Source organism: Oncorhynchus clarkii, chromosome 7 (genome assembly GCF_045791955.1).
Source record: "Oncorhynchus clarkii lewisi isolate Uvic-CL-2024 chromosome 7, UVic_Ocla_1.0, whole genome shotgun sequence".
In the NCBI taxonomy this organism is placed as follows: Eukaryota; Metazoa; Chordata; class Actinopteri; order Salmoniformes; family Salmonidae; genus Oncorhynchus; species Oncorhynchus clarkii.
Genome location: NC_092153.1, coordinates 2,852,434 through 2,880,015, shown reverse-complemented (window position 1 = coordinate 2,880,015; position 27,582 = coordinate 2,852,434). Strand labels below are relative to the sequence as shown.

The 27,582-nt window shown below is 54.7% G+C and overlaps 2 protein-coding genes across 3 annotated transcripts in view; one reads left to right on the top strand and one right to left on the bottom strand.

The window, feature by feature from the left end:
• The first annotated feature begins 25 nt into the window (after positions 1 to 25).
• On the top strand, positions 26 to 13,133 carry LOC139412724 (transcription factor Dp-1-like). Of its 2 annotated transcripts, XR_011634720.1 has the most exons (13): positions 26 to 157; positions 1,587 to 1,669; positions 2,605 to 2,671; positions 3,302 to 3,405; positions 4,086 to 4,207; positions 6,126 to 6,297; positions 6,491 to 6,637; positions 7,320 to 7,388; positions 7,534 to 7,685; positions 8,989 to 9,155; positions 10,273 to 10,351; positions 10,577 to 11,613; positions 11,654 to 13,133. XR_011634720.1 is itself a non-coding variant. In XM_071159393.1 (12 exons), exons 2-12 carry the CDS (start codon positions 1,658 to 1,660, stop codon positions 10,701 to 10,703), a joined length of 1,218 nt encoding a protein of 405 aa, XP_071015494.1. In that variant the 5' UTR covers positions 26 to 157; positions 1,587 to 1,657; the 3' UTR covers positions 10,704 to 12,104. The 2 variants fall into 2 exon arrangements, 1 of the variants encoding a protein (XP_071015494.1); XM_071159393.1 differs by having other exon boundaries at positions 10,577 to 12,104.
• Positions 12,758 to 27,582, bottom strand: part of LOC139412725 (potassium-transporting ATPase subunit beta-like) — a 16,412-nt gene continuing 1,587 nt past the window's right edge. Inside the window, exons 3-7 of the mRNA XM_071159394.1 lie at positions 15,869 to 15,982; positions 15,394 to 15,593; positions 15,190 to 15,252; positions 14,928 to 15,020; positions 12,758 to 12,916 (exon numbers count right to left, since the gene is read on the bottom strand). Coding sequence (XP_071015495.1) covers positions 12,758 to 12,916; positions 14,928 to 15,020; positions 15,190 to 15,252; positions 15,394 to 15,593; positions 15,869 to 15,982 — 629 coding nt within the window. The remainder of the gene's footprint in view (positions 12,917 to 14,927; positions 15,021 to 15,189; positions 15,253 to 15,393; positions 15,594 to 15,868; positions 15,983 to 27,582) is intronic.

Genomic DNA, 27,582 nt, shown 5'->3' with positions numbered 1-27,582 from the left:
GACGTTTACTTTGTGCGTGTCCAATAGTTTCTTTCACATTTCAGACACCGCCAAGCTCAGTTTGGAGTCGCACAACTCTGGAAGCTCAGCAGCCGGAGATCTCAGTCGGAGTTTGGGACAAATGCTAACAGCTGACTCGGGAGATAAAATCAGAAAAGTGACTTTCATTCTTCCAACTTAATTGATTTATTGATGAAGTATTAGAGTTAGTTACATTTTGTACGCTGAGCAATTACGTTTTTATTTCGCTGGGTTTCAGTTTCAGTGGAGTAGAAGTAGTTAACTAGCGTACGTTAGCTAACGTCACTGTCCATCAAATGTATGACTGTTGCACCTAACGCTATCGATCAAATGCAGAGGCCACTCGAAGCCGTTTAGCTAAGCAAAATCGAAATAAGTTTGACTTGTGGCATGTCATTCAATCACATTTCTACCCATAGGTAAGGTAGCGAACTTAGCCTGCTAGGAGTACAAAATGTAAAATATATTTCTCTTAATTTTTTAGCTAGCTGGCTACAAAAATGGCTGACTCGGCTTCTAGCTAGCAGGTAGTTAACGTCCTCTAGTGAGTGCACTCTACCGTAAATAAAACATTATTGTCCACATTATCGTTACTAACTAATGAATGTCGAACCGAAAAGCGGTTTTATCAAACAATAACCTTAACGTTAACTGACTGGCTATTAATTCAAACAACTATCGTTGCGATGAGCTAACGTTAACCAATAAATAGCCTGTGTCGACAGGCAGAACGAACTAGCATGTTGCGTGCTAACTTTAGGACAAACAACATGCTAGCTAGCCATCTGTCAAGCTTGCCAAGCAACCATCTTGGCTACAAGTCATTCGTTCAATTACTTTGTCTTTGTAAAGATGCAGGTAACTAGCTAATTGAAAACCTTTGATCTAGGACTCTGAAACGTTTGTGTTAACTTGCTAGTTTGTTTGCTTCGCTAACGTTAGTTTTAGCTAGTTTCCTGTTTGGAGGTTCATTTCGACCTCATCTGGCTGCAGTAACTGGGAGTTGCGGATCAAGAACAACGAGTGAGAAAGGTCGTGGTAACTAGTTGATGGTTGTTAATACTCGTGATTTAAACATGTACAATGGTGGTTCACCTAACTTTCTTGCTAAATATATCTAGCCCAAGCTGCGAAACATGTATGATTGCATGTAGACTAATGCGTAGTCAGCTTCTGGATCCAAATAGCTGCTGTTGTGCTTCCCCTGTCCGTCTATGGGAACCTTCTGTCGTTCATTGTTGTATTTACGCGGTTAGGCCTATGTTCTGTTCTCAATGGCCCATAGTTGGCATTAACTGAGTGTGGAGACCGATTTATGTTGTATGTTGAAACCAAGTTGTTTCCAAAGCTTCCATGCGGCCTAGTGGAGTGTTGTGGTTTGAATCCCTCAGGGGATAAAGCCAGTCTATTCCAACCTTGTAAAATAAAGTTAAACAGAAACAGTTTAGCCCGTCTACAATGCAATATCTACAATCCATTCTGCATTTCTTCTACAATCTTAGTTTTATAACACTGAACTGGAGGCATCTCTCTCCCCCCCCCTCCCTTTCCATATTTTGCTTTAGGGAAGCAATTGCTGAACATCCCAAAGAAACCTTCTAGAAGACTTCATCTCCCACACATAGGAGCTGATATCATGGCAATGGATGTGAGTTCTGGGCCAGTGTTATACAGTGCAACCTGTAGTACTGCGCCGGAGTTATAGTGTGCAACCTGTCGTTCTGGGCCAGAGTTATAGTGTGCAACCTGTCGTTCTGGGCCAGAGTTATAGTGTGCAACCTGTCGTTCTGGGCCAGAGTGATAGCGTGCAACCTGTCGTTCTGGGCCAGAGTGATAGCGTGCAACCTGTCGTTCTGGGCCAGAGTGATAGCGTGCAACCTGTCGTTCTGGGCCAGAGTGATAGCGTGCAACCTGTCGTTCTGGGCCAGAGTTATAGTGTAATATAATACAATACAATTAGAATGAGTATTAATTCTACAGTGGAACTTTTTTCTTCTCTGACCATCCAGATCCAGTTTTAGAGCATTGTTTCAGGGCAGAACACACAACTAGATTGATTAACTTCCCTTTGTGGTTTGAGTGGTACAGGCTAAGTTGCTTTGAAGACCTTATCAACTTCCTGATTTAGCAGTGGTGGGTCTCACCATACCAAGTGGTTGTTGATACTTCCTGATTTTAGTTGCTTGCTGGTGTGCAATTATCATCTGACAAACAACTTTAAACATTATTTGACCATCTCCTTCCATTCATAGTAACTAGTGGTTTATGCTCCACCATTTGGGAAACACTGGACTAGTGTCCACCCACCTACACAGTTCAAGATGATCGCGGAGGTCCTCAAACTCTAGTGTACACAGATCGATGCTCAATTGTTCACTCAGGTTGCCGTGGAAATGGAGCAACACACTCCCAGTAAACACATTTAGTAATCCATTGACCTCGGTCCAGCAGCACCTCCTAGCTCCAGTCTAGTATAAAGACAACTGGTGAGGAGAAGAGAATCTAGAGAAGTTTGTAAGCTCCTGGTGTTTCCATGGTGACAGTGTGGTTGGTGTGGCCATAACAGAACATTGTGGTCTTTAGGCGGCTGTGATCGGTGCCAACGGAGAGATGAAGGTTTTCTACAACCAGAACCTCAGTCCCAGCAAAGGTAGGTAGCCACAGCACCCAGGGTTTCCCCTAGTTATTTTAGTATAGGTGGACTGCACACTGGTGAACACTGGCAGGGAGGGGTAAGACTTGGACAGGGGTGGCTGTACTAGAGAAACGCTAGAAGCATTATGATAATCAGCCGCTCCTCCTGCAGGATGGGAGTTGATGGCAGGCTGTGACTCTCGCCTAACTAACAGAGGAGGGCAGTGTTGCCCCCTATTGAGACATTCTTTCTGTGGCCAATCACGTCGTAAGTGATTCCAGGGAGCGGATCTCAATTAGTATTGGCGCGGTACTTCTGTGGCAAGGAAACAAAACATCAAGCAGTTTTAATTTCTTGAGGAAAAATGTCCTTCTGTTAGAAACCAACAGCATTATGTTGTCACCTGGAGTCCCATTTATTCATTCAGCAAACTATATCACCCACAATTTTACATAAAGCTGTTTTTTTTTTATACGACTATGGAGTTCAGTCTAATTCATGTTTTTTTTTTCTCCAATGGGTAATCTGGTGTGATGGTGATACTGGTACCTTGACAACCCAATCTCAAGTAGTGCACTATATAGGGAATGGGGTGCTATTTGGGATGCACCCCTGGTGTTATAAGTGTTCTTCCTGTCCCTCCAGGTGTCCTGTCCCTGGTGACAGTCCACCCACAGTCTCTCTCTGTGGGGAAACAACTGCTTCCCAAAACCCTGGGGCCCTCCAACGTCAACATCGCCCCACACATGGTGAGACACAACACTACCACTTCTAAGAACCCCTCTCCTCCTCGTCCTGTCTGAGGGCCCCTCTCCTCCTGTCTGAGGGCTCCTGTCTGAGGGCCCCTCTCCTCCTGTCTGAGGGCCCCTCTCCTCCTGTCTGAGGGCCCCTCTCCTCCTGTCTGAGGGCCCCTCTCCTCCTGTCTGAGGGCCCCTCTCCTCCTGTCTGAGGGCCCCTCTCCTCCTGTCTGAGGGCCCCTCTACTCCTGTTACTAGGGAAGCACTGGGCTTCCCATGTCTCCCTGGCGATAAAGCCTTCATACTAACTTTGAACAAGGCAGGACGACCTGTGTGTGTGTGTGACCTGTGTGCATGTGTGTGTGACCTGTGTGCATAAGCTAATCACAAACCCTTCAGTCAGCGGGATTATAATAAGAACTCCTCATCGACATGATCATCCTATGAGCCCCAGAGCTCAGGGTTCAGCTAGAGATGCATAGACATAGAAACCCTAGTTCTATAGAGAGATCTAGACCCCAGCCACGATATGTTGATCTGGCTAGCCGCCATAGCTTCTAGTATGGTGTAGATATATGCTATATAGATCGCTCCTCAGTGCTTTGAAAGAAGCACATACATTTTAATTTCTTTCATTTATTGCTATTTTAAATGTTATGTCTGCATGGTAACTGTCCCTCCCTCTGTCTCAGGTGATGGGTACCCCTCAGAGGCCCAGTGGGTCAGGGGGGTTAGTGATGGGCAGCCCTCACACACCCAGTACCCAGTACAGACCACAGAGCCAGCCCCCTGATGCCTCTCCCTGGTCCACCGGGTAAGACACATACACAATTGTATACAAACACTCCTCATGCTGGTTATGGTCAGCTGGTCGTTATGGTCACCTGGTTGTTATGGTCAGCTGGTCGTTATGGTCAGCTGGTCGTTATGGTCAGCTGGTCGTTATGGTCAGCTTTAGGTCAATTCTCAGCAAGGAGGCTGGCTGACTTCTTGGGAAAGTTCTCTCTCTCGTTAAGAGAGTGACATGTCACTACATTAAAGTATTCACACCCCTGGGCTTTTCCCCAGTTTTGTTGCTACAATGTAGGAGTACAATGTAGGAGTACATTTGGGTCAAATTGTTGCTTTTTGTCAATGATCTACACAAAATATTGTGGGGGAAATTATTTATACAATTTTTTTGATGGAAAATAAAATCCGATATATCTTGATTAGATAATTATTCAATTCAACCCCCCTCTAGATTACAGCGGTGAGTCTTTCTGGGTAATAAGTCTGTAGAAGCTTTACACACCTGGATTGTACAATATTTGCCCATTTGTTCTTTAAAAAAAGCTCTGTCAGCCATTTTCAAGTCTCGCCGTAGATTTTCAAGATTTAGGTCAACTGTTACTAGGCCACTCAGGAACGTTCAATGTCTTCTTGGTAAGGAACTCCAGTGTAGATTTGGCCTTATGTTTTAGGTTATTGTCCTGCTGAAAGGTGAATTTGTCTCCCAGTGTCTGTTGGAAAGCAGACTAGGTTTTCCTCTAGGATTTTGCCTGTGCTTATAGCTGTATTCTGTTTTATTTTTATCCTAAACTCCCTTGTCATTGCCGATGACAAGCATACCCATAACATAATGCAGCCACCACCATACTTGAAAATATGAAGTGAAAATCAGTGATGAGTTGGATCTGCCCCAAACATAACACTTTGTATTCAGGACATTGGAAAACCTCCCTGGTCTTTGTGGTTGAATCTGTTTGAAATTCACTGCTCGACTAAGGGACATTACAGATAATTGCATGTGTGGGGTACAGAGATGAGGTAGTCATTTATAAATGTTAAACACTATTATTGCTCACTTATGTGACTTATTGAGCACATTTTTACTTCTAAACATATTTAGGCTTGCCATAACAAAAGGGTTGAATACTTATTGACTCAAGACATTTCAGATTTCATTTAAAACATTTCTAAAAATATAATTCCACTTTGACATGATGGGGGTGTGTGTGTGTGTGTGTGTGTGTAGATCAGTGACACAACAAGGGGTGTGAATACTTTCTGAAGGCACTGTATGAAGGAACTTCTCTCTTCCTAGTCTATCTCTACATCAGCCATACTCAACTGGCGGATAGCGGTCACTCCTGCTCTGGCGACTTCTTCTCTCTCAAACTCCTGCGCTGACTGACTTCTTCTCTCTCAAACTCCTGCGCTGACTGACTTCTTCTCTCTCAAACTCCTGCGCTGACTGACTTCTTCTCTCTCAAACTCCTGCGCTGACTGACTTCTTCTCTCTCAAACTCCTGCGCTGACTGACTTCTTCTTCTCTCTCAAACTCCTGCGCTGACTGACTTCTTCTCTCTCAAACTCCTGCGCTGACTGACTTCTTCTCTCTCAAACTCCTGCGCTGACTGACTTCTTCTTCTCTCTCAAACTCCTGCGCTGACTGACTTCTTCTTCTCTCTCAAACTCCTGCGCTGACTGACTTCTTCTTCTCTCTCAAACTCCTGCGCTGACTGACTTCTTCTTCTCTCTCAAACTCCTGCGCTGACTGACTTCTTCTTCTCTCTCAAACTCCTGCGCTGACTGACTTCTTCTTCTCTCTCAAACTCCTGCGCTGACTGACTTCTTCTTCTCTCTCAAACTCCTGCACTGACTGACTTCTTCTCTCATTCCTGCTCTGTCTTCTCTCAAATTCCTGTTCTGCCTTCTTCTCTCAAACTCCTGCTCTGCCTGTGTTCCAGGAAGCGTGGTACTGGTAAGAAGGGGGATAAGAACGGGAAGGGTCTTAGGCATTTCTCCATGAAGGTGTGTGAGAAGGTGCAGAAGAAGGGAGTAACTACCTACAATGAGGTGGCTGACGAGCTCGTGGCAGAGTTCAGCGCCAACGACACCCTCCTCTCGCCCGGCGACTCGGTGAGAAACACAGCCAATCAAAAACCATCAGACCAGGGTTTCATCCGTACAACAAATAGCCCAATCCGAGTCCAAGATGCACACTGGTTCTGTACAGCCCTAATGGGCCCCGAGTCAGAAGTAGTGCACTATAAAGGGAATAGAGAGCCATTGGGGAAACGACAGCAGCTCTGTCTCTCTCTCCCCTCCGCAGCATTCCTATGACCAGAAGAACATCCGACGGCGTGTGTACGACGCGCTCAACGTGCTCATGGCCATGAACATCATCTCTAAAGAGAAGAAAGAGATCCGGTGGATCGGCCTGCCCACCAACTCAGCCCAGGAGTGTCAGAGCCTGGAGGTAAGAGATCAGGTGGATCGGCATGCCCACCAACTCAGCCCAGGAGTGTCAGAGCCTGGAGGTAAGAGATCAGGTGGATCGGCCTGCCCACCAACTCAGCCCAGGAGTGTCAGAGCCTGGAGGTAAGAGATCGGGAGGGTCAGAGCCCGGAGGTGTAAGAGATCGGGAGGGTCAGAGCCCGGAGGTGTAAGAGATCGGGAGGGTCAGAGCCCGGAGGTGTAAGAGATCGGGAGGGTCAGAGCCCGGAGGTGTAAGAGATCGGGAGGGTCAGAGCCCGGAGGTGTAAGAGATCGGGAGGGTCAGAGCCCGGAGGTGTAAGAGATCGGGAGGGTCAGAGCCCGGAGGTGTAAGAGATCGGGAGGGTCAGAGCCCGGAGGTGTAAGAGATCGGGAGGGTCAGAGCCCGGAGGTGTAAGAGATCGGGAGGGTCAGAGCCCGGAGGTGTAAGAGATCGGGAGGGTCAGAGCCCGGAGGTGTAAGAGATCGGGAGGGTCAGAGCCCGGAGGTGTAAGAGATCGGGAGGGTCAGAGCCCGGAGGTGTAAGAGATCGGGAGGGTCAGAGCCCGGAGGTGTAAGAGATCGGGAGGGTCAGAGCCCGGAGGTGTAAGAGATCGGGAGGGTCAGAGCCCGGAGGTGTAAGAGATCGGGAGGGTCAGAGCTTGATGTATTCCTGTCATTGTCAGGTGGAGAGACAGAGACGACTAGAGAGGATCAACCAGAAACAGTCTCAGCTTCAGGAGCTCATTCTACAGGTAAACACCCCCTTCACTGTGGGAACATACACGCCTATTAGAAGACGCTCACCTGGTCTTGCTGGTGGCTTCAACGTTGCCTGAATGTCATCTCAACGACGTTGACTGAGCGGTATCACAACGTTGTGTGAATGTGTCGGTGCAGCAAATAGCGTTCAAGCGCCTGGTGCAGCGGAATCGTACAGCGGAGCAGCAAGCGGGCAGGGCTCCGCCCCCAAACTCTGTCATCAACCTGCCCTTCATCATCATCAACACCTCCAAGAGGACCGTCATCGACTGCAGCATCTCCAACGACAAGTAAGAGACCAGAGACTCAGGAATACACACACAATTACTCTAGTCCTGTTTCACTCCTGTGTTATATTCATGTCCCAACTCCCTTTGAGACACCTTGGGACATGGGAGTGATGCTTGGAGCTTGGGACATGGGAGTGATGCTTGGAGCTTGGGACATGGGAGTGATGCTTGGAGCTTGGGACATGGGAGTGATGCTTGGAGGTTGGGACATGGGAGTGATGCTTGGAGGTTGGGACATGGGAGTGATGCTTGGAGGTTGGGACATGGGAGTGATGCTTGGAGGTTGGGACATGGGAGTGATGCTTGGAGGTTGGGACATGGGAGTGATGCTTGGGGGTTGGGACATGGGGGTGATGCTTGGAGGTTGGGACATGGGGGTGATGCTTGGAGGTTGGGACATGGGGGTGATTTCAAATTCAACACCAAACCTAATCTAATCATACCTGCCTCCTCCCCTCTCTCCTGCCTCTGCCCCCCCCCCCTTCTCTCTCTCCTGCCTCTGCCCCCCCCCTTCTCTCTCTCCTGCCTCTGCCCCCCCCTTCTATCTCTCCTGCCTCTGCCCCCCTCTCTCCTGCCTCTGCCCCCCTCTCTCCTGCCTCTGCCCCTCTGCCCCCCTCTCTCCTGCCTCTGCCCCCCCCTTCTCTCTCTCCTGCCTCTGCCCCCCCCCCCCTTCTCTCTCTCCTGCCTCTGCCCCCCCCCCCTTCTCTCTCTCCTGCCTCTGCCCCCTCTCTCCTGCCTCTGCCCCTCCCCCCCCCTCTCGCCTGCCTCTGCCCCCCTCTCTCCTGCCTCTGCCCCCCTCTCTCCTGCCTCTGCCCCCCTCTCTCCTGCCTCTGCCCCTCCCCCCTCTCGCTCCTTCCTCTGCCCCTCCCCCCCCCTCTCTCCTGCCTCTGCCCTCCCCCCTCTCTCTGCCACCCCCCCCCACCTCTCGCCTGCCTCTGCCCCTCTCTCCTGCCTCTGCCCCCCTCTCTCCTGCCTCTGCCCCCCTCTCTCCTGCCTCTGCCCCCCTCTCTCCTGCCTCTGCCCCCCTCTCTCCTGCCTCTCTCTCCTGCCTCTGCCCCTCCCCCCTCTCGCCTGCCTCTGCCCCCCTCTCTCCTGCCTCTGCCCCCCTCTCTCCTGCCTCTGCCCCCCTCTCTCCTGCCTCTGCCCCCCTCTCTCCTGCCTCTGCCCCCTCTCTCCTGCCTCTCTCTCCTGCCTCTGCCCCTCCCCCCCCTCTCTCTGCCACCCCCCCCTCTCGCCTGCCTCTGCCCCTCTCTCTCCTGCCTCTGCCCCTCCCCCCCCTCTCTCCTGCCCCCCCCCCCTCCAGGTTTGAGTACCTGTTCAACTTTGACAACATGTTTGAGATCCATGATGACATTGAGGTGTTGAAGAGAATGGGTCTGGCCTGTGGTCTGGAGGTGGGCCAGTGTTCACCAGAGGACCTGAAGGAAGCTCGTACCCTGGTGCCCAGAGCCCTGGAGCCCTATGTTACAGGTCAGTATGGCTGGTTCCCACAGAGCACCCTGGTGCCCAGAGCCCTGGAGCCCTATGTTACAGGTCAGTATGGCTGATTCCCACAGAGCACCCTGGTGCCCAGAGCCCTGGAGCCCTATGTTACAGGTCAGTATGGCTGATTCCCACAGAGCACCCTGGTGCCCAGAGCCCTATGTTACAGGTCAGTATGGCTGGTTCCCACAGGGCACCCTGGTGCCCAGAGCCCTGGAGCCCTATGTTACAGGTCAGTATGGCTGGTTCCCACAGAGCACCCTGGTGCCCAGAGCCCTGGAGCCCTATGTTACAGGTCAGTATGGCTGATTCCCACAGAGCACCCTGGTGTCCAGAGCCCTGGGGCCCTATGTTACAGGTCAGTATGGCTGGTTCCCACAGGGCACCCTGGTGCCCAGAGCCCTGCAGCCCTATGTTACAGGTCAGTATGGCTGGTTCCCACAGAGCACCCTGGTGCCCAGAGCCCTGGAGCCCTATGTTACAGGTCAGTATGGCTGGTTCCCACAGGGCACCCTGGTGCCCAGAGCCCTGGAGCCCTATGTTACAGGTCAGTATGGCTGGTTCCCACAGAGCTCCCTGGTGCCCAGAGCCCTGGAGCCCTATGTTACAGGTCAGTATGGCTGATTCCCACAGGGCACCCTGGTGCCCAGAGCCCTGGAGCCCTATGTTACAGGTCAGTATGGCTGGTTCCCACAGGGCACCCTGGTGCCCAGAGCCTTGCAGCCCTATGTTACAGGTCAGTATGGCTGGTTCCCACAGAGCACCCTGGTGCCCAGAGCCCTGGAGCCCTATGTTACAGGTCAGTATGGCTGATTCCCACAGGGCACCCTGGTGCCCAGAGCCCTGGAGCCCTATGTTACAGGTCAGTATGGCTGGTTCCCACAGAGCTCCCTGGTGCCCAGAGCCCTGGAGCCCTATGTTACAGGTCAGTATGGCTGATTCCCACAGGGCACCCTGGTGCCCAGAGCCCTGGAGCCCTATGTTACAGGTCAGTATGGCTGGTTCCCACAGGGCACCCTGTTCAGCCTGATATACTTGGGCTAGGACTGTGTAAAGGAGGCGGTAGAAATTGTATTTTATTATAATCCCCCCCTCCCCCCTCCAGAAATGGCCACGGGTCCAATAAGCAACGTCTACATCACAGGAGCCTTGTCTACAAACGGAGGGGGACGCCGTCACACAAGGTGAATCTCTTCTATAGAGATGTACTTCAGAGCTCATTTCCCTGTCTGGAGGGTGGAAGCCCTCTGTGGTGCTTCCCATGCTACAACAGGCTTTGTTTCAAGTGTGCCCTCTATCCAACTCTATGATCTCTCTTTCTGAGCTCTTTTTTTTTCTTGATGTACAGGAAGTGATGTAACAGGCAGGTCTTAACTAATTCCATCTTCTGTTTCCTGCTGTATATTCAGTAGCTCCGATGGCACGGTGGCGTCCATTTCCAACGACTCACACTACAGCGCCTCGCGAGGCCACACCCCTGTGTCCTACATGGCAGACGAGGAAGAGGATGACGAAGACTACGACGACAATGATTAAATCAGTAGTTTCTCACTCGGCCAACTCTTAACAGCCCAGTCTGATGACTAACCAGCTGTGTTCCAAATGGCTTCCTATACCCAATATACTGAACTACTTTTGACCACGGCCATATTGGCACAGAGGTAGTGCACTGTGTAGGGAATAGTGCCATTTGGAATGCATGCAGCCCATGTCCCATGAACAAGTCTCTCTCCCTTCCTCCAGCTCCATCTCAGGCCTTCCCTCCACCCCACCAAGCTATCTACGAGGAGGCCCCTGCTTCTCCTTCCTCAACTGCCTTCAGAATGCACAGAGCTCACCAACGCAATGGCCTTCTGGGAAACGTAGTCTTTGCTGACACTATGACTGTATAATGCCTTTTGTGGGAATTTAATTTATTTCTCTCTCCTTCTGAAGCTGTGATTACTATGAGTATAATCTCCACAACGTGCTCCTCTTCAGCCCGCCTCCCCGTTACAGGAAATGGGATCTTTCTCATGCCAAACTAGTTTTTTGTTGTTGTTTCTTGAGTGAACTGATACACGGCCACAGAAAGATTCCCTCCAGAAACCTGAGATCTGCGTTGTGTGGCTGTATTACAGTATTTAACATCATGAACAGTAGTGGTGTGTCATTGACATGACAGTGAAATGGCTTCCTATACAGCTCCCAGGGGAGAGTGTGTGTGTGTGTGTGTGTGTGTGTTTTGTACTTTACTTATTTGTAGTTATATTTTCTTATTTTGTGTGACTTTCTTCTGGCAGCTATTTTAAAGATGGGTCAGAATGTGTGTTTTTGGACAGTCACTTGGCCCTGCGTGTCATTGTGAATACCTACAGACAGTAGAGGCCAAATGTCCCTGTGTGTGAATACCTACAGACAGCAGAGGCCAAATGTCCCTGTGTGTGAGTACCTACAGACAGCAGAGGCCAAATGTCCTTGTGTGTGAATACCTACAGACAGCAGAGGCCAAATGTCCCTGTGTGTGACGGTAGAGGAGACAAGGCCACCCTATTCCCTTCTCAAAGCGAGGTGACCATGTTCATAATCTCAGAATTGGAGTCGAGAGAACGTTGTTGTAAATTGGAAGCGGTTCTCTGCCTGGCTGGCAGGCAGCCCGTTGAGATAGAAACGTACCAAAATGATTCTAAACATCTCAATGCTCTACTTGATGAACGACACCCAGAGTGAAGTAGCTGCGTATTGTCAATGAAGTGAACTTTGGGGAGGATGGAGCCATTCATAGGGTTGTAACAAGCTCAAGACTTCAGGATTGTGGCAAAAGCCAAAATAGGGGAGTCCACTACAATGACCCCCCCCCCCCCCTGAAAACATGTTGACTCTGCAATACCATACCTTATCTTTCTGTTATCTAATGAGTTTGGAAATGATAGAGAATAAATATAGAGGGTGTTTGAACTTGTTGTCTTTATGGATTTGAATACATGTTTAATATTTAAGGTTTCATTATGATACAATGCATAGGTAACGTATTGGTTGTACAAGCAGCACTCCATTAACTCTATGTTAAATGCTCTTCCTAGAAGCTATATAAAAGAGAGAGGTAAAATGAAGCAAAATCACCACTGTCTGGACAGAGATGGTTGAATTTCCAGGTGAAAAACACATCTGTTCAGGTGAGGTGCTGGCAGAGTAGGACACTTAGGAGGAAGAAAGGGGAGAGCCACACCCTCTAGGACCTCGGAGGCAATAACTGAATTACCATCACACCCTGAAGAAGACAGCTGGTCTGTCCAACCGCTGGTTATTAGGTTGTTGTTGATGAGCTAGTGTGAGACTCCTTTTTCATGGGTTACCAGATTGCCTTGGTTTGGGATCATAGACGAGGATAGATGGCTAGAACTGGGTGGGAACGTCGATGGGTTAAGGACATACCTGTTGACGAAATTGTGAAGATATCTTCCCACAGACTACTTTAAAATGGAGAAAGCCCTCAACTGCACTTCCCATTCTGTCATAATTGCAAAGATGAGGAACACTATCCAGCTCTATGGCTCTGACCCTGGTTAGGACCTAGATGGTTGGATTGCTGGCTTGTCTAGTAAAATATATTATTTCAGAGCCTTGAGCAGGAAGACCACCTTCCCCTGGTATGGTTCGTATGAGTCTTGATAGGCGATGTTGTGGGCCACCACACGACACTGGATCTTAGCCTCCCTCTCTTTGACCAGGTGGAACTTCACAGCCACTAGAGGGTTAACGTAGGTGGGCTGTGTGGAGGAAGACCAAGAGAGGGTTCATACCAATTATGTTTATCCATAGTTGGATAGAGGGACCAACTGCCACAATGCTTGTTTTTAACAATTATGGCAAAGATGTGCTCTCTATCAAACTATGATAAAAGTGCCTTCAAGAAGTATTCAGACCCCTCAACTTTTTTTTGTGAGTTTTATTCTAAAATGTATTTAAAAATAAAAAACACTCCTCGGCAATCTACACACAATAGCCCATCATGACAAAGCGAAAGCAGGTTTTTAGACATTTCTGCAAATTGTATTAAAAATAAAAAAACATACCTTATTTACATAAGTATTAAGACCCTTTGCTATGAGACTCGAAGTTGAGCTCAGGTGCATCCTGTTTCCATTGATCATCCTTGAGATGTTTCTACAATTTGATTGGAGTTCACCTGTGATTAAATTCAATTGACTGAACATGATTTGGAAAGGCACACACCGGTCTATAGAAGGTCAGTGCCTGTCAGGGCAAAAACTGAGGTCAAAGGAATTGTCCGAAGAGCTCTGAGACAGGATTGTGTCGAGGCACACATCTGGGGACCGGTACCAAAACATTTCTGCAGCATTAAAGGTCCCCAAGAACACAGAGGCCTCCATCATTCTTCAATGGAAAAAGTTTTGAACCACCAAGACTCTTCCTAGAGCTGGCTGCCCGGCCAAACTGAGCAATCGGGGGAGAAGGGCCTTGGTCAGTGAGGTGACCAAGAACCCGATGGTCACTCTGACAGAGCTCCTTTGTGCGTATGGTTGTCCTTCTGGAAGGTTCTCCCGTCTCTGCAGCACTCCATCAATCAGGCCTTTATGGTAGATCAGCCAGACGGAAGCCACTCCTCAGTAAAAGGCACATGACAGCCCGCTTGATGTTTGCCAAAAGGCATCCAAAGACTCTCAGACCATGAGAAACAAGATTCCCTGGTCTGATGAAACCAAGATTGAAGTCTTTGGCCTGAATGCCAAGCATCACATCTGGAGGAAACCTGGCACCATCCCTACGGTGAAGCATGGTGGTGGTAGTGTCAGGTTGTGGGGAGATTTTTCAGCGGCAAGGACCGGGAGACTAGTCAGGATCAAGACAAAGATGAACGGAGCGAAGTACAGAGAGATCCTTGATGAAAACTTGCTCCAGAGCGCTCAGGACCTCAGACTGGGGTGAAGGTTCTCCTTCCAACAGGACAATGACCCTAAACACAGCCAAGACATCGCAGGAGTGGCTTCAGGACAAGTCTCTGAGCCCAGACTTAAACCTGATCTAACATCTCTGGAGAATCCTGAAAATAGCTGTGCAGCGACGCTCCCCATCCAACCTGACAGAGCTTGAGAGGATCTGCAGAGAAGAATGGGAGAAACTCCCCAAATACAGGTGTGCCAAGCTTGTAGCGTCATACCCTAGAAGAGTTGAGGCTGTAATCGCTGCCCAAGGTGTATCAGTACTGAGTACTGTACTGAGTAAAGAGTCTGAATACTTGTGAATGAAATGTGATATTTCCAGGTTGCAACATATATTATTTTACTGTTTTCGTTTTGTCATTACGGGCTGCAACGTAACAAAATGTGGAAAAAGTCAAGTGGTCTGAACTTTCTGAATGAACTGTGTGTCCATTGCTGTAAATCAATAGAGGAGGTTCATGCAGGGGTGTATCCATTAGTCTGACTTTTTTGCGAACGGAAACTGTTTACCCCAAATGGGTAGTGTTTTGCCTCAAGAAATGTCGAACCGTTTACCCCAAATGGGAAGTGTTTTGCCTCATGAAATGTAGAGTTTGTATTGGACAAATTCAGGTTTATCCTTCCCCGGCTTGTTCCTTTTTGCTCTGTTCGCTTACGTTAGATTCCTAGATCAAATGGTGAATGGATTACAATGCAAAACGTTTTGCAACGGAATCTGACAAATGAATACACCCCAGGGGTAAGTGAACCATGCATTTGAGTTTAACAAAATAACATGAGTTCCATGGAGAGAAGAAGACGTGGTTGTCGTGGTTACCTGAGCCAGCTTGCCGTAGTATGGGAAGTAGGACAGGTCGAAGGTTCCGTTGGTGGGGAAGTACTCTATCATGTCTATGTTCTCATGGCCACTCTGCGCACACACACACACACACCAACCATCCATTAAATACTGTTGGCAGACTAGATTTCACGTTCTGAGAAACTGTCTTCCTGGCCAGCCGTGTTGAGCAGAGCCACAGATTTATTTCCATATAAATATATGGCTTTGGTGTTGAGTAGCCATCTTGGTTTATACTCACCAGTATAGTGCAGTTCAAATGAGGAGCCATGCCAGTCCCGTTGTTGGGCAGGAAGTTGATGATCTGGGTTAGAAACATCATGCATGTCAGTGCAATTTCCTAATAGGTTATAAATGTATTATAATGTGTTATAGCATCCTCACTTGTAAATGTCATGTTCATAACATAATGTAATATTTCCAGCTGGTCTGTGACTGAACGCACCCTGTTCATCTTGATGATGACGCAGGGCGTGGTGCCGTTGTAGCCGAACGTCGGGTCGTCCAGGCCGGAGCAGCGTCCCAGCATGCTCTGGGTGAAGCGGCAGGAGTACTTGGTATGGTGTGGAGCCTCAAACTTCTCCTGTTTGAAGTACTCTCCCCTGGTGCAGTTATGGTTAGACTGTTGAGACGTGTCATTGTAGGCTGAGAGAGGAGTCCGACAGAGAGGTAGAGGGGAGAGAGAGGAGTCAGACAGAGAAGTAGAGGGGAGAGAGAGGAGTCAGACAGAGAGGTAGAGGGGAGGGAGAGGGAAAAAAATTAGGGATTTAATGATTTGTGATGCAGGGAGGTCAAAGCATTGACTAGCAACTGTAGTAGGTTGGTTTGAGGTAATTGACTGATCAAGTCTGAAATGGGATGGAAGCCTCAGGTCTGGACAACAGGAGTCCACTATGTAGGGTGCCATCTTGGACACTGACGTTTGAGGAAGTTGCTGAGGCAGTTGGACATCTTCCTCTGGCTGGTTTTATCAGACAAGTTGTAGCTGAGTATTACATCCTCCTCAATGTATGTAGGTGGCCAGACCATCACCCCTACACACACACACAACGCAGAGGTTAGCCGACACCATCCCAGATATGGTCACAGACTGTATAAACTACAGAGATAGTTTAGGGGGGGGGGGGGGGGGGCGGTGAGAGAGAAAGAGGGGGAAGAGAAAAAGAGAGCGACTGAGAGAGGAGAGAGTGTGAGGGGGGGGGGCAGAGAAGGAGAGAGTGTGAGGGGGGGGACAGAGAAGGAGAGAGTGTGAGGGGGGGGACAGAGAAGGAGAGAGTGTGAGGGTGGGGACAGAGAAGGAGAGAGTGTGAGGGTGGGGACAGAGAAGGAGAGAGTGTGATGGGGGGGACAGAGAAGGAGAGAGTGTGAGGGTGGGGACAGAGAAGGAGAGAGTGTGAGGGTGGGGGGACAGAGAAGGAGAGAGTGTGAGGGTGGGGGGACAGAGAAGGAGAGAGTGTGAGGGGGGGACGGAGAAGGAGAGAGTGTGAGGGGGGGGGACAGAGAAGGAGAGAGTGTGAGGGGGGGGGACAGAGAAGGAGAGAGTGTGAGGGTGGGGGGACAGAGAAGGAGAGAGTGTGAGGGTGGGGGGACAGAGAAGGAGAGAGTGTGAGGGGGGGACAGAGAAGGAGAGAGTGTGAGGGGGGGACAGAGAAGGAGAGAGTGTGAGGGTGGGGGGACAGAGAAGGAGAGAGTGTGAGGGTGGGGGGACAGAGAAGGAGAGAGTGTGAGGGGGGGGGGACAGAGGGGGGGGGGCAGAGAAGGAGAGAGTGTGAGGGGGGGGGCAGAGAAGGAGAGAGTGTGAGGGGGGGGCAGAGAAGGAGAGAGTGTGAGGGGGGGGCAGAGAAGGAGAGAGTGTGAGGGTGGGGGGACAGAGAAGGAGAGAGTGTGAGAGGGGGGACAGAGAAGGAGAGAGTGTGAGGGTGGGGGGACAGAGAAGAAGAGAGTGTGGGGGGGGGGGGGACAGAGAAGGAGAGAGTGTGGGGGGGGGGCAGAGAAGGAGAGAGTGTGAGGGGGGGGCAGAGAAGGAGAGAGTGTGAGGGGGGGACAGAGAAGGAGAGAGTGTGAGGGTGGGGGGACAGAGAAGGAGAGAGTGTGAGGGGGGGACAGAGAAGGAGAGAGTGTGGGGGGGACAGAGAAGGAGAGAGTGTGAGGGTGGGGGGACAGAGAAGGAGAGAGTGTGAGGGGGGGGGGACAGAGAAGGAGAGAGTGTGAGGGGGGGGCAGAGAAGGAGAGAGTGTGAGTGGGGGCAGAGAAGGAGAGAGTGTGAGGGGGGGACAGAGAAGGAGAGAGTGTGAGGGGGGGGCAGAGAAGGAGAGAGTGTGAGGGGGGGGGGGACAGAGAAGGAGAGAGTGTGAGGGGGGGGCAGAGAAGGAGAGAGTGTGAGTGGGGGCAGAGAAGGAGAGAGTGTGAGGGGGGGACAGAGAAGGAGAGAGTGTGAGGGGGGGGCAGAGAAGGAGAGAGTGTGAGGGGGGGGGGGACAGAGAAGGAGAGAGTGAGGGGGGGGACAGAGAAGGAGAGAGTGTGAGGGGGGGGGGGGGACAGAGAAGGAGAGAGTGTGAGGGGGGGGACAGAGAAGGAGAGAGTGTGAGAGGGGGGGGGACAGAGAAGGAGAGAGTGTGGGGGGGGGCAGAGAAGGAGAGAGTGTGAGAGGGGGGAGGACAGAGAAGGAGAGAGTGTGAGGGGGGGGACAGAGAAGGAGAGAGTGTGAGGGGGGGGGAGGACAGAGAAGGAGAGAGTGTGAGGGGGGGGGCAGAGAAGGAGAGAGTGTGAGGGGGGGGGAGGACAGAGAAGGAGAGAGTGTGAGGGTGGGGGGCAGAGAAGGAGAGAGTGTGAGGGGGGGGGGGGGGCAGAGAAGGAGAGAGTGTGAGGGTGGGGGGACAGAGAAGGAGAGAGTGTGAGAGGGGGGACAGAGAAGGAGAGAGTGTGAGGGTGGGGGGACAGAGAAGAAGAGAGTGTGGGGGGGGGGGGACAGAGAAGGAGAGAGTGTGAGGGGGGGGGCAGAGAAGGAGAGAGTGTGAGGGGGGGGGGGCAGAGAAGGAGAGAGTGTGAGGGGGGGACAGAGAAGGAGAGAGTGTGAGGGTGGGGGGACAGAGAAGGAGAGAGTGTGAGGGGGGGACAGAGAAGGAGAGAGTGTGAGGGTGGGGGGACAGAGAAGGAGAGAGTGTGAGGGGGGGGGGACAGAGAAGGAGAGAGTGTGAGGGGGGGGCAGAGAAGGAGAGAGTGTGAGTGGGGGCAGAGAAGGAGAGAGTGTGAGGGGGGGACAGAGAAGGAGAGAGTGTGAGGGGGGGGCAGAGAAGGAGAGAGTGTGAGGGGGGGGGGACAGAGAAGGAGAGAGTGTGAGGGGGGGGCAGAGAAGGAGAGAGTGTGAGTGGGGGCAGAGAAGGAGAGAGTGTGAGGGGGGGACAGAGAAGGAGAGAGTGTGAGGGGGGGGCAGAGAAGGAGAGAGTGTGAGGGGGGGGGGGACAGAGAAGGAGAGAGTGAGGGGGGGGACAGAGAAGGAGAGAGTGTGAGGGGGGGGGGGGGACAGAGAAGGAGAGAGTGTGAGGGGGGGGACAGAGAAGGAGAGAGTGTGAGAGGGGGGGGGACAGAGAAGGAGAGAGTGTGGGGGGGGGCAGAGAAGGAGAGAGTGTGAGAGGGGGGAGGACAGAGAAGGAGAGAGTGTGAGGGGGGGGGACAGAGAAGGAGAGAGTGTGAGGGGGGGACAGAGAAGGAGAGAGTGTGAGAGGGGGGAGGACAGAGAAGGAGAGAGTGTGAGGGGGGGGACAGAGAAGGAGAGAGTGTGAGGGGGGGGGGAGGACAGAGAAGGAGAGAGTGTGAGGGGGGGGGGCAGAGAAGGAGAGAGTGTGAGGGGGGGGGGGGGGGGGCAGAGAAGGAGAGAGTGTGAGGGGGGGGGACAGAGAAGGAGAGAGTGTGAGGGGGGGGGGACAGAGAAGGAGAGAGTGTGAGAGGGGGGAGGACAGAGAAGGAGAGAGTGTGAGAGGGGGGGGGGACAGAGAAGGAGAGAGTGTGAGGGGGGGGGACAGAGAAGGAGAGAGTGTGAGAGGGGGGAGGACAGAGAAGGAGAGAGTGTGAGAGGGGGGAGGACAGAGAAGGAGCGAGTGTGAGAGGGGGAGGACAGAGAAGGAGAGAGTGTGAGAGGGGGGAGGACAGAGAAGGAGAGAGTGTGAGAGGGGGGAGGACAGAGAAGGAGAGAGTGAGGGGGGGACAGAGAAGGAGAGAGTGTGAGGGTGGGGGGACAGAGAAGGAGAGAGTGTGAGGGGGGGACAGAGAAGGAGAGAGTGTGTGGGTGGGGGGACAGAGAAGGAGAGAGTGTGAGGGGGGGGGGGACAGAGAAGGAGAGAGTGTGAGGGGGGGGGACAGAGAAGGAGAGAGTGTGAGGGGGGGCAGAGAAGGAGAGAGTGTGAGTGGGGGCAGAGAAGGAGAGAGTGTGATGGGGGGGGACAGAGAAGGAGAGAGTGTGAGGGGGGGGGCAGAGAAGGAGAGAGTGTGAGGGGGGGGGGACAGAGAAGGAGAGAGTGTGAGGGGGGGGACAGAGAAGGAGAGAGTGTGAGGGGGGGGCAGAGAAGGAGAGAGTGTGAGGGGGGGGGGGGACAGAGAAGGAGAGAGTGTGAGGGGGGGACAGAGAAGGAGAGAGTGTGAGAGGGGGGGGGGCAGAGAAGGAGAGAGTGTGGGGGGGGGGGGACAGAGAAGGAGAGAGTGTGAGAGGGGGGAGGACAGAGAAGGAGAGAGTGTGAGGGGGGGGGACAGAGAAGGAGAGAGTGTGAGGGGGGGGGGACAGAGAAGGAGAGAGTGTGAGAGGGGGGAGGACAGAGAAGGAGAGAGTGTGAGAGGGGGGGGGGACAGAGAAGGAGAGAGTGTGAGGGGGGGGGGACAGAGAAGGAGAGAGTGTGAGAGGGGGGAGGACAGAGAAGGAGAGAGTGTGAGAGGGGGGAGGACAGAGAAGGAGCGAGTGTGAGAGGGGGAGGACAGAGAAGGAGAGAGTGTGAGAGGGGGGAGGACAGAGAAGGAGAGAGTGTGAGAGGGGGGAGGACAGAGAAGGAGAGAGTGTGAGAGGGGGGAGGACAGAGAAGGAGAGAGTGAGGGGGGGACAGAGAAGGAGAGAGTGTGAGGGTGGGGGGACAGAGAAGGAGAGAGTGTGAGGGGGGGACAGAGAAGGAGAGAGTGTGAGGGTGGGGGGACAGAGAAGGAGAGAGTGTGAGGGGGGGGGGACAGAGAAGGAGAGAGTGTGAGGGGGGGGGACAGAGAAGGAGAGAGTGTGAGGGGGGGCAGAGAAGGAGAGAGTGTGAGTGGGGGCAGAGAAGGAGAGAGTGTGAGGGGGGGACAGAGAAGGAGAGAGTGTGTGGGTGGGGGGACAGAGAAGGAGAGAGTGTGAGGGGGGGGGGGACAGAGAAGGAGAGAGTGTGAGGGGGGGGGACAGAGAAGGAGAGAGTGTGAGGGGGGGCAGAGAAGGAGAGAGTGTGAGTGGGGGCAGAGAAGGAGAGAGTGTGATGGGGGGGGACAGAGAAGGAGAGAGTGTGAGGGGGGGGGCAGAGAAGGAGAGAGTGTGATGGGGGGGGACAGAGAAGGAGAGAGTGTGAGGGGGGGGGCAGAGAAGGAGAGAGTGTGAGGGGGGGGGGACAGAGAAGGAGAGAGTGTGAGGGGGGGGACAGAGAAGGAGAGAGTGTGAGGGGGGGGCAGAGAAGGAGAGAGTGTGAGGGGGGGGGGGACAGAGAAGGAGAGAGTGTGAGGGGGGGGACAGAGAAGGAGAGAGTGTGAGAGGGGGGGGGGCAGAGAAGGAGAGAGTGTGGGGGGGGGGGGACAGAGAAGGAGAGAGTGTGAGAGGGGGGAGGACAGAGAAGGAGAGAGTGTGAGGGGGGGGGACAGAGAAGGAGAGAGTGTGAGGGGGGGGGGACAGAGAAGGAGAGAGTGTGAGAGGGGGGAGGACAGAGAAGGAGAGAGTGTGAGAGGGGGGGGGGACAGAGAAGGAGAGAGTGTGAGGGGGGGGGGACAGAGAAGGAGAGAGTGTGAGAGGGGGGAGGACAGAGAAGGAGAGAGTGTGAGAGGGGGGAGGACAGAGAAGGAGCGAGTGTGAGAGGGGGAGGACAGAGAAGGAGAGAGTGTGAGAGGGGGGAGGACAGAGAAGGAGAGAGTGTGAGAGGGGGGAGGACAGAGAAGGAGAGAGTGTGAGAGGGGGGAGGACAGAGAAGGAGAGAGTGAGGGGGGGACAGAGAAGGAGAGAGTGTGAGGGTGGGGGGACAGAGAAGGAGAGAGTGTGAGGGGGGGACAGAGAAGGAGAGAGTGTGAGGGTGGGGGGACAGAGAAGGAGAGAGTGTGAGGGGGGGGGGACAGAGAAGGAGAGAGTGTGAGGGGGGGGGACAGAGAAGGAGAGAGTGTGAGGGGGGGCAGAGAAGGAGAGAGTGTGAGTGGGGGCAGAGAAGGAGAGAGTGTGAGGGGGGGGGACAGAGAAGGAGAGAGTGTGAGGGGGGGGGCAGAGAAGGAGAGAGTGTGAGGGGGGGGGGACAGAGAAGGAGAGAGTGTGAGGGGGGGACAGAGAAGGAGAGAGTGTGAGGGGGGGGCAGAGAAGGAGAGAGTGTGAGGGGGGGGCAGAGAAGGAGAGAGTGTGAGGGGGGGGGGACAGAGGAGGAGAGAGTGTGAGGGGGGGGACAGAGAAGGAGAGAGTGTGAGAGGGGGGGGGGCAGAGAAGGAGAGAGTGTGGGGGGGGGGGACAGAGAAGGAGAGAGTGTGAGAGGGGGGAGGGCAGAGAAGGAGAGAGTGTGAGGGGGGGGGGACAGAGAAGGGGAGAGTGTGAGGGGGGGACAGAGAAGGAGAGAGTGTGAGAGGGGGGAGGACAGAGAAGGAGAGAGTGTGAGGGGGGGACAGAGAAGGAGAGAGTGTGAGGGGGGGGGGGGTGACAGAGAAGGAGAGAGTGTGAGGGGGGGGACAGAGAAGGAGAGAGTGTGAGGGGGGGGGGGGGACAGAGAAGGAGAGAGTGTGAGGGGGGGGGACAGAGAAGGAGAGAGTGTGAGGGGGGGGGGACAGAGAAGGAGAGAGTGTGAGGGGGGGGACAGAGAAGGAGAGAGTGTGAGGGGGGGGGGACAGAGAAGGAGAGAGTGTGAGGGGGGGGACAGAGAAGGAGAGAGTGTGAGGGGGGGGCAGAGAAGGAAAGAGTGTGAGGGGGGGGGACAGAGAAGGAGAGAGTGTGAGGGGGGGGGGACAGAGAAGGAGAGAGTGTGAGGGGGGGGACAGAGAAGGAGAGAGTGTGAGGGGGGGGCAGAGAAGGAAAGAGTGTGAGGGGGGGGGGGACAGAGAAGGAGAGAGTGTGAGGGGGGGGACAGAGAAGGAGAGAGTGTGAGAGGGGCGGACATTGAAGGAGAGAGTGTGAGGGGGGGGCAGAGAAGGAGAGAGTGTGAGGGGGGGGGGGCAGAGGGGGGGGGGGCAGAGAAGGAGAGAGTGTGAGGGGGGGGGGCAGAGAAGGAGAGAGTGTGAGGGGGGGGCAGAGAAGGAGAGAGTGTGAGGGGGGGGCAGAGAATGAGAGAGTGTGAGGGGGGGGCAGAGAATGAGAGAGTGTGAGGGTGGGGGGACAGAGAAGGAGAGAGTGTGAGAGGGGGGACAGAGAAGGAGAGAGTGTGAGGGTGGGGGGACAGAGAAGGAGAGAGTGTGGGGGGGGGACAGAGAAGGAGAGAGTGTGAGGGTGGGGGGACAGAGAAGGAGAGAGTGTGAGGGGGGGGCAGAGAAGGAGAGAGTGTGAGGGTGGGGGGACAGAGAAGGAGAGAGTGTGAGAGGGGGCACAGAGAAGGCGAGAGTGTGAGGGTGGGGGGACAGAGAAGGAGAGAGTGTGAGGGGGGGACAGAGAAGGAGAGAGTGTGAGGGTGGGGGGACAGAGAAGGAGAGAGTGTGAGGGGGGGGGGACAGAGAAGGAGAGAGTGTGAGGGGGGGGCAGAGAAGGAGAGAGTGTGAGTGGGGGCAGAGAAGGAGAGAGTGTGAGGGGGGGGGACAGAGAAGGAGAGAGTGAGGGGGGGGCAGAGAAGGAGAGAGTGTGAGGGGGGGGGGACAGAGAAGGAGAGAGTGTGAGGGAGGGGACAGAGAAGGAGAGAGTGTGAGGGGGGGGCAGAGAAGGAGAGAGTGTGAGGGGGGGGGGACAGAGAAGGAGAGAGTGTGATGGGGGGGACAGAGAAGGAGAGAGTGTGAGAGGGGGGGGGACAGAGAAGGAGAGAGTGTGGGGGGGGGACAGAGAAGGAGAGAGTGTGAGAGGGGGGAGGACAGAGAAGGAGAGAGTGTGAGGGGGGGGGACAGAGAAGGAGAGAGTGTGAGGGGGGGACAGAGAAGGAGAGAGTGTGAGAGGGGGGAGGACAGAGAAGGAGAGAGTGTGAGGGGGGGGACAGAGAAGGAGAGAGTGTGAGGGGGGGGGAGGACAGAGAAGGAGAGAGTGTGAGGGGGGGGGGCAGAGAAGGAGAGAGTGTGGGGGGGGGGACAGAGAAGGAGAGAGTGTGAGAGGGGGGAGGACAGAGAAGGAGAGAGTGTGAGGGGGGGGGACAGAGAAGGAGAGAGTGTGAGGGGGGGACAGAGAAGGAGAGAGTGTGAGAGGGGGGAGGACAGAGAAGGAGAGAATGTGAGGGGGGGGGGACAGAGAAGGAGAGAGTGTGAGGGGGGGGGGGACAGAGAAGGAGAGAATGTGAGGGGGGGGGGACAGAGAAGGAGAGAGTGTGAGGGGGGGGCAGAGAAGGAGAGAGTGTGAGTGGGGGCAGAGAAGGAGAGAGTGTGAGGGGGGGGACAGAGAAGGAGTGAGTGAGGGGGGGGCAGAGAAGGAGAGAGTGTGAGGGGGGGGGACAGAGAAGGAGAGAGTGTGAGGGGGGGGGACAGAGAAGGAGAGAGTGTGAGGGGGGGGCAGAGAAGGAGAGAGTGTGAGGGGGGGGGGACAGAGAAGGAGAGAGTGTGAGGGGGGGGACAGAGAAGGAGAGAGTGTGAGAGGGGGGGGGACAGAGAAGGAGAGAGTGTGGGGGGGGGGACAGAGAAGGAGAGAGTGTGAGAGGGGGGAGGACAGAGAAGGAGAGAGTGTGAGGGGGGGGGACAGAGAAGGAGAGAGTGTGAGTGGGGGGCAGAGAAGGAGAGAGTGTGAGAGGGGGGAGGACAGAGAAGGAGAGAGTGTGAGGGGGGGGACAGAGAAGGAGAGAGTGTGAGGGGGGGGGGGACAGAGAAGGAGAGAGTGTGAGGGGGGGGGGGGGGGACAGAGAAGGAGAGAGTGTGAGGGGGGGGACAGAGAAGGAGAGAGTGTGAGAGGGGGGGGGGCAGAGAAGGAGAGAGTGTGGGGGGGGGGGGACAGAGAAGGAGAGAGTGTGAGAGGGGGGAGGACAGAGAAGGAGAGAGTGTGAGGGGGGGGGGACAGAGAAGGAGAGAGTGTGAGGGGGGGACAGAGAAGGAGAGAGTGTGAGAGGGGGGAGGACAGAGAAGGAGAGAGTGTGAGGGGGGGACAGAGAAGGAGAGAGTGTGAGGGGGGGGGGGGTGACAGAGAAGGAGAGAGTGTGAGGGGGGGGACAGAGAAGGAGAGAGTGTGAGGGGGGGGGGGGGACAGAGAAGGAGAGAGTGTGAGGGGGGGGGGACAGAGAAGGAGAGAGTGTGAGGGGGGGGGGGACAGAGAAGGAGAGAGTGTGAGGGGGGGGACAGAGAAGGAGAGAGTGTGAGGGGGGGGCAGAGAAGGAAAGAGTGTGAGGGGGGGGGGGACAGAGAAGGAGAGAGTGTGAGGGGGGGGACAGAGAAGGAGAGAGTGTGAGAGGGGGGGACATTGAAGGAGAGAGTGTGAGGGGGGGGCAGAGAAGGAGAGAGTGTGAGGGGGGGGGGGGACAGAGAAGGAGAGAGTGTGAGGGGGGGGACAGAGAAGGAGAGAGTGTGAGAGGGGGGGGGGGGCAGAGAAGGAGAGAGTGTGAGAGGGGGGAGGACAGAGAAGGAGAGAGTGTGAGGGGGGGGACAGAGAAGGAGAGAGTGTGAGGGGGGGGGACAGAGAAGGAGAGAGTGTGAGGGGGGGGACAGAGAAGGAGAGAGTGTGAGGGGGGGGGACAGAGAAGGAGAGAGTGTGAGGGGGGGACAGAGAAGGAGAGAGTGTGAGAGGGGGGAGGACAGAGAAGGAGAGAGTGTGAGGGGGGGGACAGAGAAGGAGAGAGTGTGAGGGGGGGGGGACAGAGAAGGAGAGAGTGTGAGGGGGGGGGGGACAGAGAAGGAGAGAGTGTGAGGGGGGGACAGAGAAGGAGAGAGTGTGAGAGGGGGGAGGACAGAGAAGGAGAGAGTGTGAGAGGGGGGAGGACAGAGAAGGAGAGAGTGTGAGAGGGGGGGGGACAGAGAAGGAGAGAGTGTGAGAGGGGGGGGGGGACAGAGAAGGAGAGAGTGTGAGGGGGGGGCAGAGAAGGAGAGAGTGTGAGGGGGGGGGACAGAGAAGGAGAGAGTGTGAGGGGGGGGACAGAGAAGGAGAGAGTGTGAGAGGGGGGGGCAGAGAAGGAGAGAGTGTGGGGGGGGGGACAGAGAAGGAGAGAGTGTGAGAGGGGGGAGGACAGAGAAGGAGAGAGTGTGAGGGGGGGGGACAGAGAAGGAGAGAGTGTGAGGGGGGGACAGAGAAGGAGAGAGTGTGAGAGGGGGGAGGACAGAGAAGGAGAGAGTGTGAGGGGGGGGACAGAGAAGGAGAGAGTGTGAGGGGGGGGGGACAGAGGGGGGGGGGCAGAGAAGGAGAGAGTGTGAGGGGGGGGGGCAGAGAAGGAGAGAGTGTGAGGGGGGGGCAGAGAAGGAGAGAGTGTGAGGGGGGGGCAGAGAAGGAGAGAGTGTGAGAGGGGGGACAGAGAAGGAGAGAGTGTGAGGGTGGGGGGACAGAGAAGGAGAGAGTGTGGGGGGGGGACAGAGAAGGAGAGAGTGTGAGGGTGGGGGGACAGAGAAGGAGAGAGTGTGAGGGGGGGGCAGAGAAGGAGAGAGTGTGAGGGTGGGGGGACAGAGAAGGAGAGAGTGTGAGAGGGGGCACAGAGAAGGAGAGAGTGTGAGGGTGGGGGGACAGAGAAGGAGAGAGTGTGAGGGGGGGACAGAGAAGGAGAGAGTGTGAGGGTGGGGGGACAGAGAAGGAGAGAGTGTGAGGGGGGGGGGGACAGAGAAGGAGAGAGTGTGAGGGGGGGGCAGAGAAGGAGAGAGTGTGAGTGGGGGCAGAGAAGGAGAGAGTGTGAGGGGGGGGGACAGAGAAGGAGAGAGTGTGAGGGGGGGGCAGAGAAGGAGAGAGTGTGAGGGGGGGGGGACAGAGAAGGAGAGAGTGTGAGGGGGGGGACAGAGAAGGAGAGAGTGTGAGGGGGGGGCAGAGAAGGAGAGAGTGTGAGGGGGGGGGGACAGAGAAGGAGAGAGTGTGATGGGGGGGACAGAGAAGGAGAGAGTGTGAGAGGGGGGGGGACAGAGAAGGAGAGAGTGTGGGGGGGGGACAGAGAAGGAGAGAGTGTGAGAGGGGGGAGGACAGAGAAGGAGAGAGTGTGAGGGGGGGGGGACAGAGAAGGAGAGAGTGTGAGGGGGGGACAGAGAAGGAGAGAGTGTGAGAGGGGGGAGGACAGAGAAGGAGAGAGTGTGAGGGGGGGGGACAGAGAAGGAGAGAGTGTGAGGGGGGGACAGAGAAGGAGAGAGTGTGAGAGGGGGGAGGACAGAGAAGGAGAGAGTGTGAGGGGGGGGACAGAGAAGGAGAGAGTGTGAGGGGGGGGGGGGGACAGAGAAGGAGAGAATGTGAGGGGGGGGGGACAGAGAAGGAGAGAGTGTGAGGGGGGGGCAGAGAAGGAGAGAGTGTGAGTGGGGGCAGAGAAGGAGAGAGTGTGAGGGGGGGACAGAGAAGGAGTGAGTGTGAGGGGGGGGCAGAGAAGGAGAGAGTGTGAGGGGGGGGGGGACAGAGAAGGAGAGAGTGTGAGGGGGGGGGACAGAGGAGGAGAGAGTGTGAGGGGGGGGCAGAGAAGGAGAGAGTGTGAGGGGGGGGACAGAGAAGGAGAGAGTGTGAGGGGGGGGACAGAGAAGGAGAGAGTGTGAGAGGGGGGGGGACAGAGAAGGAGAGAGTGTGGGGGGGGGGGACAGAGAAGGAGAGAGTGTGAGAGGGGGGAGGACAGAGAAGGAGAGAGTGTGAGGGGGGGGACAGAGAAGGAGAGAGTGTGAGGGGGGGGCAGAGAAGGAGAGAGTGTGAGAGGGGGGAGGACAGAGAAGGAGAGAGTGTGAGGGGGGAGGACAGAGAAGGAGAGAGTGTGAGGGGGGGGGGGGACAGAGAAGGAGAGAGTGTGAGGGGGGGGGGACAGAGAAGGAGAGAGTGTGAGGGGGGGGACAGAGAAGGAGAGAGTGTGAGGGGGGGACAGAGAAGGAGAGAGTGTTTGAGGGGGGAGGGCAGAGAAGGAGAGAGTGTGAGAGGGGGGGACAGAGAAGGAGAGAGTGTGAGGGGGGGGGACAGAGAAGGAGAGAGTGTGAGAGGGGGGAGGACAGAGAAGGAGAGAGTGTGAGAGGGGGGAGGACAGAGATGGAGCGAGTGTGAGAGGGGGAGGACAGAGAAGGAGAGAGTGTGAGAGGGGGGAGGACAGAGAAGGAGAGAGTGTGAGAGGGGGGAGGACAGAGAAGGAGAGAGTGTGAGAGGGGGGAGGACAGAGAAGGAGAGAGTGTGAGCGGGGGGGGGGGG